Below are 13,665 nucleotides of genomic sequence, written 5' to 3' on the forward strand. Positions count from 1 at the left end.
GAATTGTGCTTAGTACAGGGGAATACCTATGCTGCCATAGTTTTATGGGATCTCTCTGTACAGACTATGAGCAAACTTAGGGGCTGTTCCTGCTGAATTGTGCTTAGTACAGAGGAATACCTATGCTGCCATAGTTTTATGGGATCTCTCTGTTCAGTCTATGAGCAAACTTAGGGACTGTTCCTGCTGAATTGTGCTTAGTACAGGGGATACCTATACTGCCATAGTTTTATGGGATCTCTCTGTACAGACTATGAGCAAACTTAGGGGCTGTTCCTGCTGAATTGTGCTTAGTACAGAGGAATACCTATGTTGCCATAGTTTTATGGGATCTCTCTGTACAGACTATGAGCAAACTTAGGTGCTGTTCCTGCTGAATTGTGCTTAGTACAGGGGATACCTATGCTGCCATAGTTTTATGGGATCTCTCGGGACAGACTATGATCAAATTTAGGGGCTGTTCCTGCTGAATTGTGCTTAGTACAGGGAATACCTATGCTGCCATAGTTTTATGGGATCTCTCTGTACAGACTATGAGCAAACTTAGGGACTGTTCCTGCTGAATTGTGCTTAGTACAGAGAATACCTATGTGCCATAGTTTTATGGGATCTCTCTGTACAGACTATGAGCAAACTTAGGGACTGTTCCTGCTGAATTGTGCTTAGTACAGGGAATACCTATGCTGCCATAGTTTTATGGGATCTCTCTGTACAGACTATGAGTAAAGCTGTATAGTGTATAGTAAGGAAATATACAAAGAAGGATTTGTTGGCCAATCAGGGAGAGAGCTGCTGTTGCTATTGGATGAGAGGAAGGTGAGTGCAGTGTGAGGGATCGGCCAGCAGAGGGGGCGCTAGTGCAGGAGCAGAGTGGGGGTGACTATATTTGGGCAGCAGGGGGTTCCCAGTAACATTTATTGCAGACCTTTGGAAACAATTCAGTGAGTGGGTTGGGGGGGGGGGATTATTGGGGGAACAGTTGGAGTCTCAGTGATTCATTCAGCACAGTCAGATTTTCCATGAACACAGCAGGGGGGGGGTTGGTAACAAGTGACTCAGTAAATTCGGTGCCTTTTTCCGCTGGTTATTGATACATATGGGTGGGAGCTGCCATACTGCCAGGCACTAGAGTACAGGCTATGGAATGAGGGGACTGCCATGTAGAACTTTATTGTGTTTGAACAACCTGAAGCTGGACAACAATTCCCATGATCCTCAGCTGTCAGTGAAAGTGATTAGTGCAGCTCTTGTTGGAATAGGAAGTAAATACGTTTATGGTATGTACTAACTAGGGCAGCACAAACCGCTGACTGCTGATTGGTTGCTATGGGTTATATAGGGCGGGGCAATCTTTAACCCTGTACTGGCTCCATCTACAAATGCCTGGAGAGAATGTGCCAAATGCTGCAGTACTCCCAGCATTCCTCCCACTCACTCCCAGCATCCCCTGCCAGCCACTGTGTGCTATATATGTGATTCAGGTACTGGGAAACTACAACTCCCAGAACCCTCATTTAGAGAAGATTGTAGAACTACAAGACACCAAATCACCGTCGCAGGTGAGAGAGTTAATATGCTAGTTACTGTCAGACTACAAATCCCAGCATGCACAGAGAAATGTATCTTTATCTTACTAGCTGCACAACTCCCCGATTCCTCCGTGATGGGTAAACCTCTCTTTATCCTAATCACTACAACTCCCAGAAGCCTCAGTGAGAACTCCACCAGCTTCAGAAATTGTTGCTGAGAGGGGAGTGTCTGGCTGTAGAACTACAATTCCCAGAAGGCCCAGCAAGGCGTGCATGCCACTGTCCCCGCTGCTGAAGGAATACAACTCCCGGCCGCACTGTTTATAGAGGGACACTCAGGGATGGGTTGTTTATACAGAGACAAGAGAAAGTGACAGTTAGTTGCAAAGTGGCATTTAGTAGGAATCACTTCCTCTATCCCCCTCTCTGCTTTGTCTTTTATCCCTCCCTGTATTATCCCAACACAACTTCCCAACATTCCACCCCCAGCCAATCCATTCTGCTCCCGAGCCTCTCCCCCCTCTCTCTCTTTCCCACCCCTCCCTCATTCCATCCCTCCTCTTCCAGCCTTTGTATTCTCCCCTCCCAGACAACATGGCGAAAGCCTACGATCATCTCTTCAAACTTCTGCTCATCGGGGACAGCGGGGTGGGCAAGACCTGCCTCATTGTGCGCTTCTCAGAGGACAGCTTCAACAGCACCTACATCTCCACCATAGGTGAGTGTCAGCTCTGCAGCCCAGGAGACCCTCTGCTTCTCACTAACTCACTGGGAAACTTCACTCAACTCTTTCTATTCAGAGCAGAGCCTCAGGCTGTTCTTACTCGACTCTCCCTCTCGCTGATTTAACCTTCCAACTCTCTCAGCTTCCTCTGCTGTTGCACCACAACTCCCTGCATCCCCCGCTGTTCTTAAACTACAACTCCTTGCATCCCCCGCTGTTCTTAAACTACAACTCCTTGCATCCCCCGCTGTTCTTAAACTACAACTCCTTGCATCCCCCGCTGTTCTTAAACTACAACTCCTTGCATCCCCCGCTGTTCTTAAACTACAACTCCTTGCATCCCCCGCTGTTCTTAAACTACAACTCCCTGCATCCCCCACTGTTCTTAAACTACAACTCCCTGCATCCCCCGCTGTTCTTAAACTACAACTCCCTGCATCTACCTCTGTTCTTAAACTACAAGTCCCAGCGTCCCCTACTGACCACTCCCATATCGAACTCTGCATAGGACTAAGGGCACTGGCTCTCAGGGAGTTTCCCAGCATTTATGGCACCCATGTGATTCCCAGCTGAGTGGGCAGCAACTCCCTGGCACCTCCGGGACCCCCCGCTGCTGTAATTGCTGGTCAGGTGACTATTAATAAAATTAATGGAGGGGATCTCCAGGTGTGCTGTTGCCTTAAAGGGGTTGTTCACCTTTAAATTAACTGTTAGTATGATGTAGAGAGGGATATTCTGAGACTATTTGCAATTGTTTTTAATTCTTTTATTATTTGTGTTTTTTTACTTATTTAGCTTTTTATTCAGCAGCTCTCCAGTTTGTAATTTCACCAGTCTGTTGCTAGGGTCCACATGACCCTAGCAACTGTGCATTGATATGAATAAGAGACTGGAATATGAATAGGAGAGGCCTGAATAGAAAGATGAGGAATAAATAGTAACAATACATTTGTAGCCTTACAGAGTGTTTGTTTTACATGGGGTCAGTGACCCCCCATTTGAAAGCTGGAAAGAGTCAAAAGAAAAAAGCAAATAATTAAAAATGTATAACAAATAATTAATAAAGACCAATTGAAAAGTTGCTTATAATTAGCCTTTCTATAACATACTAAAAGTTAACTTAAAGTTGAACCACCCCTTTAATCATACCTACCAAATGATTTGGGTAGGGTGCTGCCCCCTTTCCCCTGTTTCTCAATTTCCCCAGAAGTTTCCCAACTACCCCCCCCAATTCACCCAGGACTTTAGCTCTGCCGCCTTCCCCCCTTAGTTAAAGCCCCCGTATTTAGACTGACTAGTGAGTTAACCCCTTCCTGCTTGCACTCCTGGTTTGTGTATAAGTGATGTTCTATAAGGTGCGCAGTCACACGGGTTAACAACCCAGCAACATCTGGGGGCCGTCACTAGAGACATTGCCTGGCACTTGGGGGGGGGGAGGGCAGTATTTATTGGTTACTTGTAATATTGCCCCCCAACACTGATTTTATATGTCTCCATGAAAGCATTGCCACTTCTCTGGCCTCAGTATGTGTGTGGCCCTGTGTGCCTACAGTATATAGATATATATAGAGAGAGAGAGCAGTATATATATATAGATATATATATATAGAGAGAGAGAGAGAGAGCTCTATGTATGACATCACTGGGCTCGTTACTCAGCATCACATGACTTCCTTTGTTACATTGTATCACATACAGGGGAAACATAAGGGGACAGTGGAAGTGGGATGTGAAATGTATCAATGACGTGTCGCCTGTTGCTCTGCACTTCCCGAAATCCTCCCTGAGAGCCGAGCGGAAAAAGCTGAGACTTTATTGTGTCACTTCCTCACCGGATATAAAGGGAAAGACCCCCCTTACTTCCTCCCCACTCTTACTCCCCACACTTCCTTCCACTCATCCTCCCCACTCTTCTTTCCCTCTCTTCCTTCCACCTCTTCCTCCCCACTCTTGATCCCCTCTCTTCCTCCCCTCTCTTCCTCCCCTCTCTTCCTCCCCTCTCTTCCTTCCCTCTCTTCCTTCCCTCTCTTCCTTCCAGTGGCAATCCTAGAGGGGACGGGCCCTGGTGCGTGACGCGCAGCCGGGCCCAGCCCCCCTCCGTACGGCCGCATTTGCCGGTCTTTTACAGAGGCGAACAGACTTCCGGGGGGCCCTGAGGGGGTGCGGGCCCTGGCCCACTCGCACCCCCTGCTCCCCCGGTAGTTCCGCCACTGCTTCCTTCCCTCTCTTCCTCCCCACTCTTCCTCCCCACTCTTCCTTCCCTCTCTTCCTCCCCACTCTTCCTTCCCTTTCTTCCTTCCCACACTTCCTCCCCACTCTTCCTTCCTTCTCTTCCCCCCCACTCTTCCTCCCCACTCTTCCTTCCCTCTCTTCCTTCCCTCTCTTCCTCCCCTCTCTTCCTCCCCACTCTTCCTTCCCACTCTTCCTTCCCTCTCTTCCTCCCCTCTCTTCCTCCCCACTCTTCCTCCCCACTCTTCCTCCCCACTCTTCCTCCCCACTCTTCCTCCCCACTCTTCCTCCCCACTCTTCCTCCCCACTCTTCCTTCCCTCTCTTCCTCCCCACTCTTCCTTCCCTCTCTTCCTTCCCTCTCTTCCTCCCCACTCTTCCTTCCTTCTCTTCCTCCCTACTCTTCCTCCCTACTCTTCCTCCCTACTCTTCCTTCCCCACTCTTCCTTCCCCACTCTTCCTTCCCCACTCTTCCTTCCCCACTCTTCCTTCCCCACTCTTCCTTCCCCACTCTTCCTTCCCCACTCTTCCTTCCCCACTCTTCCTTCCCCACTCTTCCTTCCCCACTCTTCCTTCCCCACTCTTCCTTCCCCACTCTTCCTTCCCCACTCTTCCTTCCCCACTCTTCCTTCCCCACTCTTCCTTCCCTCTCTTCTTTCCCACTCTTCTTTCCCACTCTTCCTGAGAGTCCTGATTAGGAAAGTCCCCAGCACCAGCCCCACCTCTGCTCCATAGCAACGGATCCCTTTCAGAGATTAGTGTAAGAAACTTCCTCCTGGGCTAATTAGCAATTAATCTAGATGCAGGCTGCACTGGTATCTGTCTAACACTTGCTAATTAGTTATACAGGACGAATACCCCTTCCTATGCTGATAATCAAATCCCTTTCTTCTCCCACCAATCACTCATTCCCCTCTCTTGGTAGGGAATCCCATAACCTGACTGTCCTTACAGTAAAGAACCCCTTCCTATGCTGATGGTGAGATCTCCTTTCCTCCCCACCAATGAATCACTCATTCCCCCTCTCTTGGTAGGGAATCCCATAACCTGACTGCCCTTACAGTAAAGAACTCCTTCCTATGCTGATGGTGAGATCTCCTTTCCTCCCCACCAATGAATCCCATAACCTGACTGCAATACTTCCAGTAAATAACTGCGCCCCAGATGCTGAGACTCCCCCCAATGCCGGGGCCCCGCTAGCAGCGCTGTTATTCTCACTTCCCACAATACTATGTTTAGACGACACCATGAAAGTCTCATTGTTTAGAGAAGAAACAAGTGGATGAGGTTGAATGGAGCGAGTTTGCACATTGTTCTGATTCTGCCCCGGGATATTTATAGCCGTGAGATGCGACCGCAACAAAAACCGCTGCGCTTGGATAACCAATAAACATCTATATATATAATCCCACAGCCTGAGCTCTCATTATTATTTTCTCTTATTTGTATAGTGCAAACATATCCCACAGCACAGTACAGAGACACTACATCAGTCCCTGACCCATAGGAGCTTACACTCTAAGGGCCTATCACATTCCCACACACTAGGGCCACTTATATCTGGAGCCAACGGACAATATAACAGGGAATCCTGACGTGCCCAATCCCACACAGCGAATAGGAACTGATACAGTCACTGTTTTACTTCCCCTTTCTCTAATCCGACGATATTTTGCCATTGGCCCTTATTTTTTAAAGGCAGATTTTAGAGTTTGGCCCCAGACCCTCTGCTTAGGGGCCCCTTTTTGTGTATATATATATATATAATATGTGACATTTATTTTCCCTCCCCAGGTATTGACTTTAAAATCAGAACCACAGAGATCGAGGGGAAGAAAATAAAACTTCAGGTCTGGTGAGTAATTAACCCCTTATTCACTGAGCTGAGAGGTTGCTAGACAATCAGCTACATTGTTTAAAGGTCAAGTAACACCAGGAAACACCATAGGAAAGCATGTTCTTTGTTTGTTGTGTTACATGTAGATGTTGTTACATTTGTATAGAGGAAAGAAACTGCAACCAATAGTTTAAAGCTTGGGGTTGTTGGCTCCTATTGGAGAGGGTTTTTTTTGGCTCCTGTTGGAGAGGGTTTTTTTTGGCTCCTGTTGGAGAGGGTTTTTTTTGGCTCCTGTTGGAGAGGGTTTTTTGGCTCCTGTTGGAGAGGGTTTTTTTTGGCTCCTGTTGGAGAGAGTTTTTTGGCTCCTGTTGGAGAGGGTTTTTTTTGGCTCCTGTTGGAGAGAGTTTTTTGGCTCCTGTTGGAGAGGGTTTTTTTTGGCTCCTGTTGGAGAGAGTTTTTTGGCTCCTGTTGGAGAGAGTTTTTTGGCTCCTGTTGGAGAGGGTTTTTTTGGCTCCTGTTGGAGAGGGTTTTTTTGGCTCCTGTTGGAGAGGGTTTTTTGGCTCCTGTTGGAGAGGGTTTTTTTTGGCTCCTGTTGGAGAGAGTTTTTTGGCTCCTGTTGGAGAGGGTTTTTTTTGGCTCCTGTTGGAGAGAGTTTTTTGGCTCCTGTTGGAGAGGGTTTTTTTGGCTCCTGTTGGAGAGGGTTTTTTTGGCTCCTGTTGGAGAGGGTTTTTTTTGGCTCCTGTTGGAGAGGGTTTTTTTGGCTCTTGTTAAAGAGGGGTTGTTGGCTCTTGCCTCCTGTTGGAGAGGGTTTTTTGTCTCCTAAAAGAAAAGTAAATGACAAGTCATAGGACTGATAAGTGATTACAGTAAGGAACATAAAGACATAAGAAATATCTTTGCAAAACATTGGCACATACAGTATAACAACAAGACACTGTAAGTGACTGTTAATCACCTTCTGACGTAGCAGGAACTTAAGGGCCAATGAACACTCAGTCGTTATGTCATTATGTTACACCAACATCCTGGTGGAAAAAAAACGATACGGCTGCTGATTATATAGAGAAAACCACGACAGTCCCAGGCAGAAGAGATAAGGATCCATTTGAAATAAAAGGAGACATCACGAGTGGCGTATGTAATGGAGTCAAGTGGGGGGGGGCTGCTTGGGGGGTTCAAGGGAAGTGTCAGTGGGAAGATCTTCTGTAAAACAGATTTCACCGCCACTAGTAAGTGTTTGTTCTAGCAGCACTATTGCTCTCCAGTTTGCAATATCAGCCGTCTGGTTGCTAGGGTCCAAATTCCCCTAGCAACATGCATTGATTAGAATTAGAGACTGGAATATGAACAGGAGAGGCCTGAGTAGAAAGATGAATAATAAAAAATAGCAATAAAATACATTTGTAGCCTTACAGAGCATTTGTTTTTTTTAAATGGGGTCAGCGACTCCCATTTAAAAGCTGGAAAGATTCAGAAGAAGAAGGCTAATAATTAAAAAAAAAAAAAAATAGAGAAAAAATTACGGCCAATTGAAAATATGCTTAGAATTAGCCTTTATATAACATACTAAAAGTTACCTTGAAGGTGAAGCACCCCTTTAATGTATTATTCTGTGTGACTTTAAGCAAAAGTTATGTTTATCAGCACAAGGGGAGGAATAAGTTAAACTAGTCTGTGATGTTACAGACAATTGTTGGAGTGTTACTTGTCCTTTAATAGCCGGATTCCACCCGCAGGTACGTCACCTCTCTTTGCCATTGAATGGTATAATCCAGCGCCAGTAACGATGATACTAACTGTCAGGTTGATAACAGAGATAAGTAGGCGGCATCTCCCTAGTGTGACTCCCATTTTATTGTAGCAGATGTTGAGCAGCACCCGAGATAAACTGCTCCTGTATCTGTCCCCCCTTATCTCATACCCCCGGGCGCTGCCCAACTTCGGCCAAAGGGCGGTAATCGCAATGAGGTCTCTGGATGTGGGAGGGGCCTGTGAATTCCTAATGACAGTGACATGTTTATGGGTGACCCCCATTCTACTTTCTTTTAGGGACACGGCCGGGCAGGAGAGATTTAAAACAATCACAACGGCGTATTATCGGGGGGCCATGGTAAGTGGCACATTAATCCTGGTTACTGTGTGACCCCAGCACATACATTACAGCTGCTGAACTACAACCGAGTTTGCCAAGGATTCTGGGAGTTGTAGTACAGTAATGAACACTACTATGGGTGTGGTTATATATAGTGTTCTACACATTATTCTGTACCTGTGGGAGTAGTCTCCCCAAGAGCAGCAGTTTGGTGAACCCAGTGGGGCTGTGAGATGTACCAGTGAGAAGTAAAGGGATTGTTCACCTTTAAATTAACTGTTAGTATGATGTAGAGAGGGATATTCTGAGACAATTTGCAATTGGTTTTCATTTTTTATTATTTGTGGTTTTTGAGTTATTTAGCTTTTTATTCAGCAGCTCTCCAGTTTGTAATTCCAGCAGTCTGGTTGCTAAGGTCAAAATTCTCCTAGCAACCATACATTGATTTGAATGAGAGACTGGAATATGAATAGGAGAGGCCTGAATAGAAAGCTAAGGAATAAAAAGTAGCAATAACAATACATTTGCCTTACAGAGCATTTGTTTTTTTAGATGGGGTCAGTGACCCCCATTTGAAAGCTGGAAAGAGTCAGAAGAAGAAGGCAAATAATTGAAAAACGATAAAATAAATAATTAAGACAATGAGCCATTCTATAACATACTAAAAGTTACTGTAACTTTAAGGTGAACCACCCCTTTAAGAAGCCTCGCTGTGTACCAGGGTTATGTGAGGGGCTTGCTGGGAGTTACTGGTTCTGATGCTCCACTCACCTCCTGGGTTTCTATGGCAGGGGATTATACTGGTCTATGACATCACAGACGAGCGATCCTACGAGAATATCCAGAACTGGATGAAGAGTATTAAAGAGGTAAGTAGTATGTGCGGTATGGCAGCTCCCGCCTATAGGCATCAATACAAACAGATTTTCAGTAACAACAATAACTAATACTAATAGTTACAAAGGTCACGCTAACGTGTTTCCGTGTTGTACGCGCAGAACGCATCAGCCGGGGTGGAGAGGATGCTGCTGGGTAATAAGTGCGACATGGAGAATAAAAGGAAAGTGCCCAAGGAGCGAGGCGAGAAGGTCAGTGTCTGTGTTATTGCTGATTATTATTATTATTCTAATAAATATAGAAATAATGAGCACTTGGTCTGATGTCCAGTAAGTTGCCTGATGGGGCGGGGCTTAAGAGTTTTAGCAATTATCCAATTACCGCAGCCCTTTCCCTTCGGAGGTGGATGGGCCCCTGCACATGATTGGCCAATGGTGTCACCATCTGATAGGGAAACTAAATGCAGTGGCTGCTCAGGAACACAGTCATGTGATACTTGTAATTAACTCATTCATTGCCTTGCGCCTGTAACTAAATCCTTTTCTCCTTCACCAGCTCGCTAAGGAACATGGCATCCGATTTTTCGAGACAAGTGCCAAGTCCAGTCTGAATGTAGATGAGGTTGGTACCAGCGACTTCTAATATCCTTATCATTCACAGTAGGGGGTACATTATCCCTTATAATACATGAGTGATACTCAGAGTTCCCTGTATAACTCAGCCTGTAGCCTTGTGTCTTTATATGGTCACAGAACAACCCCTCAGTGACTTCTAATATCCTTATCATTTACAGTAGGGGGTACATTATCTCTTATAATACATGAGTGATACTCAGAATTCCCTGTATAACTCAGCCTGCAGCCTTGTGTCTTTATATGGTCACAGAACAACCCCTCAGTGACTTCTAATATCCTTATCATTTACAGTAGGGGGTACATTATCCCTTATAATACATGAGTGATACTCAGAGTTCCCTGTATAACTCAGCCTGCAGCCTTGTGTCTTTATATGGTCACAGAACAACCCCTCAGTGACTTCTAATATCCTTATCATTTACAGTAGGGGGTACATTATCCCTTATAATACATGAGTGATACTCAGAGAACCCTGTATAACTCAGCCTGCAGCCTTGTGCCTTTATATGGTCACAGAACAACCCCTCAGTAACTTCTAATATCCTTATCATTTACAGTAGGGGGTACATTATCCCTTATAATACATGAGTGATACTCAGAGTTCCCTTTATAACTCAGCCTGCAGCCTTGTGTCTTTATATGGTCACAGAACAACCCCTCAGTGACTTCTAATATCCTTATCATTTACAGTAGGGGGTACATTATCCCTTATAATACATGAGTGATACTCAGAGAACCCTGTATAACTCAGCCTGCAGCCTTGTGTCTTTATATGGTCACAGAACAACCCCTCAGTGACTTCTAATATCCTTATCATTTACAGTAGGGGGTACATTATCCCTTATAATACATGAGTGATACTCAGAGAACCCTGTATAACTCAGCCTGCAGCCTTGTGCCTTTATATGGTCACAGAACAACCCCTCAGTGACTTCTAATATCCTTATCATTTACAGTAGGGGGTACATTATCCCACATATATAACCTCTCGCTCATATTTCTATCTTGCAGTCATTTAATACACTGGCCACAGATATCCTAATGAAAATCTCCAAGAGATCAGTAAGTATATGGAAGAATTTGGGGTTTAAGCTCCGCCCCCAGTCCTGATACTGACTCCCCCCTGTGTCTGTTTAGGCTCCAGGAGTTAAGGACCCAGTGGATCTGAAAGGCTCATCGAAGAAGGGAAGTAACAAGTGTTCTGTGCTTTAAAGGGATGAGGAGGGAACGACTGTCGGGCCCCAGTCAGTTTATGGGGAAAGGCAAATATAGGACTTTAAATTATGAGCGAGACCCAGGAACCTGCTGTGAAAAGAGGAAAATCTCGGGGTCCCTGACTCACCCCATTTCCTGGACTTTATTGGGAGACTTTCCCAGCCCCCCTTTTTGAGCAACGCTTAGTGCCAAGACCCTGTAGCAGGGAGAATCCAAGTACCACGGGGGTGTTCTCTCTATAGATATTATTCTGCTGGGGCTCCTTATGCAGCAAGTGGACTCTCCTGCCCCCTGGTGGCGGCTGCTGGAACTCCCTTTTAGGGGGTGAGACTTGGCGGAGTGAGCAGGTTTGGGAGGTGGCAGAATCGCTCAGAACTTTGGGATATTCCAAATATTATTCATTGCAGTCTTAAAGGGAAAGTTGGCTGCATCTTTTCTTTATCACAAATGCAGCTCTAATGGGACCATTGGCTGCACACGGGGAATTACGTGGGATTCTAGCAGTGCCAATTCAGGGATTTTATAGAAATTTGTTATTTCAGCAGCAATCGTTTCCCAATATTCTGTTATTCTGCATAAAACCGGCCTGTTTTAAAGGGATACTGTTGCCAGATTAAATTGTAGAGTATGAGCGATAAGATATATATATACAACTTTCTGTTCCTGAATAGAGACATTTTATATACTGGTAGATCATGTGACCATCTCTACTTCCTCTCTGGTTTAGCACAGCAGTCCTAGTTTGCTTTATGGCTGGGATTATAGATTTTATAGCAATAGTCTGTCTGTAGCAGAGACAAGAAGGCTTAGCCTGAGGTTACATTTACCACCATTAATCCATATCTGCCCCAGTCTCCACTCCAGCTTTCCCTCTACCTCCCAACTGCCCTTTAACCCTTTCCCAACCTTCTAACCTCCCACCCTATTAATCCTGGTGTAATCAGTTAAATGGAAACAACGTGGATTAGTCTTCCTTGGGCCCCGGCCTGTATCCCAACCAGTCCCCCCCAACAACACCTGCCCCCCTGGGAATTCTGGGTGCCCTTTTGACACCTGCAGGTTATAATGAGACGACAGTATCCCTTTAAATGTGTGAGATGAAAGAAGGTGTATGTGAATGGGCACAAGGTGTCAGGTATATATATTGGGAGTAGCAAGTGATATTTAGGAAGTATCAGGATGGAGAAGGAATGGGAAATCTGTTTATTCAAGTGAAAGATTGTTTGATGTTGGAACAAAAGGTGGGTTCAATATATAAGAATAAAATGGCAATGAATATATCTCACATTTAGGGGACAAAGATTAATGTGTATGCCCCGCCATCACTTGGGCTTCCAGCTGTTGTCCGACTACAACTCCCAGCAGGCCTAGTTGGGTGTTCCAGCTGACCGCTGATCTTGTAATGCAGAATGAGGAGGGTGCAAAGTGTTACTGTGAGAGCAGCCTGAGCCAATCCAAAAATTCAAAAAGCCAGAGCCAAGTAACATAGGAAAATGCAGAATTCTGAGTGGTGGATCATGTGCCTTTATCAGCTACTGTATCAATACTGTGCCTTTCTGCCCTTTATGTGTCATATTCTGATTTGTACCAGAAATAAAGACTAATAAACTAGAATTTAACATTCTCCACGTGACTCTGATTCATTATGTGTGAAGAATCCACTCTGGGATAAATTCAGTGCCAATTCCATGTATAATACCCCAGAACCCACAGCAGATAAATACAGAGCCAATTCCATGTATAATACCCCAGAACCCACAGCAGATAAATACAGTGTCAATTCCATGTATAATACCCCAGAACCCACAGCAGATAAATACAGGACCAATTCCATGTATAATACCCCAGAACCCACAGCAGATAAATACAGGGCCAATTCCATGTATAATACCCCAGAACCCACAGCAGGATAAATACAGGGCCAATTCCATGTATAATACCCCAGAACACACAGCAGATAAATACAGGGCCAATTCCATGTATAATACCCCAGAACCCACAGCAGATAAATACAGGGCCAATTCCATGTATAATACCCCAGAACACACAGCAGATAAATACAGGACCAATTCCATGTATAATACCCCCGAACTCACAGCAGATAAATACAGGACCAATTCCATGTATAATACCCCCGAACTCACAGCAGATAAATACAGGGCCAATTCCATGTATAATACCCCCGAACTCACAGCAGATAAATACAGGGCCAATTCCATGTATAATACCCCAGAATACACAGCAGATAAATACAGGGCCAATTCCATGTATAATACCCCAGAACCCACAGCAGGATAAATACAGTGCCCATTCCATGTATAATACCCCAGAACCCACAGCAGGATAAATACAGGGCCAATTCCATGTATAATACCCCAGAACACACAGCAGATAAATACAGGGCCAATTCCATGTATAATACCCCAGAACACACAGCAGATAAATACAGGGCCAATTCCATGTATAATACCCCAGAACCCACAGCAGATAAATACAGGACCAATTCCATGTATAATACCCCAGAACCCACAGCAGATAAATACAGTGCCAATTCCATGTATAATACCCC

At 45.1% G+C, this 13,665-nt stretch overlaps 1 protein-coding gene across 1 annotated transcript; it reads left to right on the top strand.

Moving 5' to 3' along the window:
* Window positions 1-2,067: 2,067 nt before the first annotated feature.
* rab13.L (RAB13, member RAS oncogene family L homeolog) lies at window positions 2,068-12,719 on the top strand (the record flags this gene model as incomplete). Its single annotated transcript, NM_001127843.1, is given in 8 exon segments — window positions 2,068-2,247; window positions 6,275-6,335; window positions 8,367-8,427; window positions 9,201-9,278; window positions 9,408-9,497; window positions 9,802-9,867; window positions 10,893-10,943; window positions 11,019-12,719. Coding segments are annotated over 8 exon segments (606 nt in total). The 3' UTR covers window positions 11,094-12,719.
* Window positions 12,720-13,665: the final 946 nt, after the last annotated feature.

The sequence above is a fragment of the Xenopus laevis genome, chromosome 8L, assembly GCF_017654675.1.
Source record: "Xenopus laevis strain J_2021 chromosome 8L, Xenopus_laevis_v10.1, whole genome shotgun sequence".
Classification (NCBI taxonomy): domain Eukaryota; kingdom Metazoa; phylum Chordata; class Amphibia; order Anura; family Pipidae; genus Xenopus; species Xenopus laevis.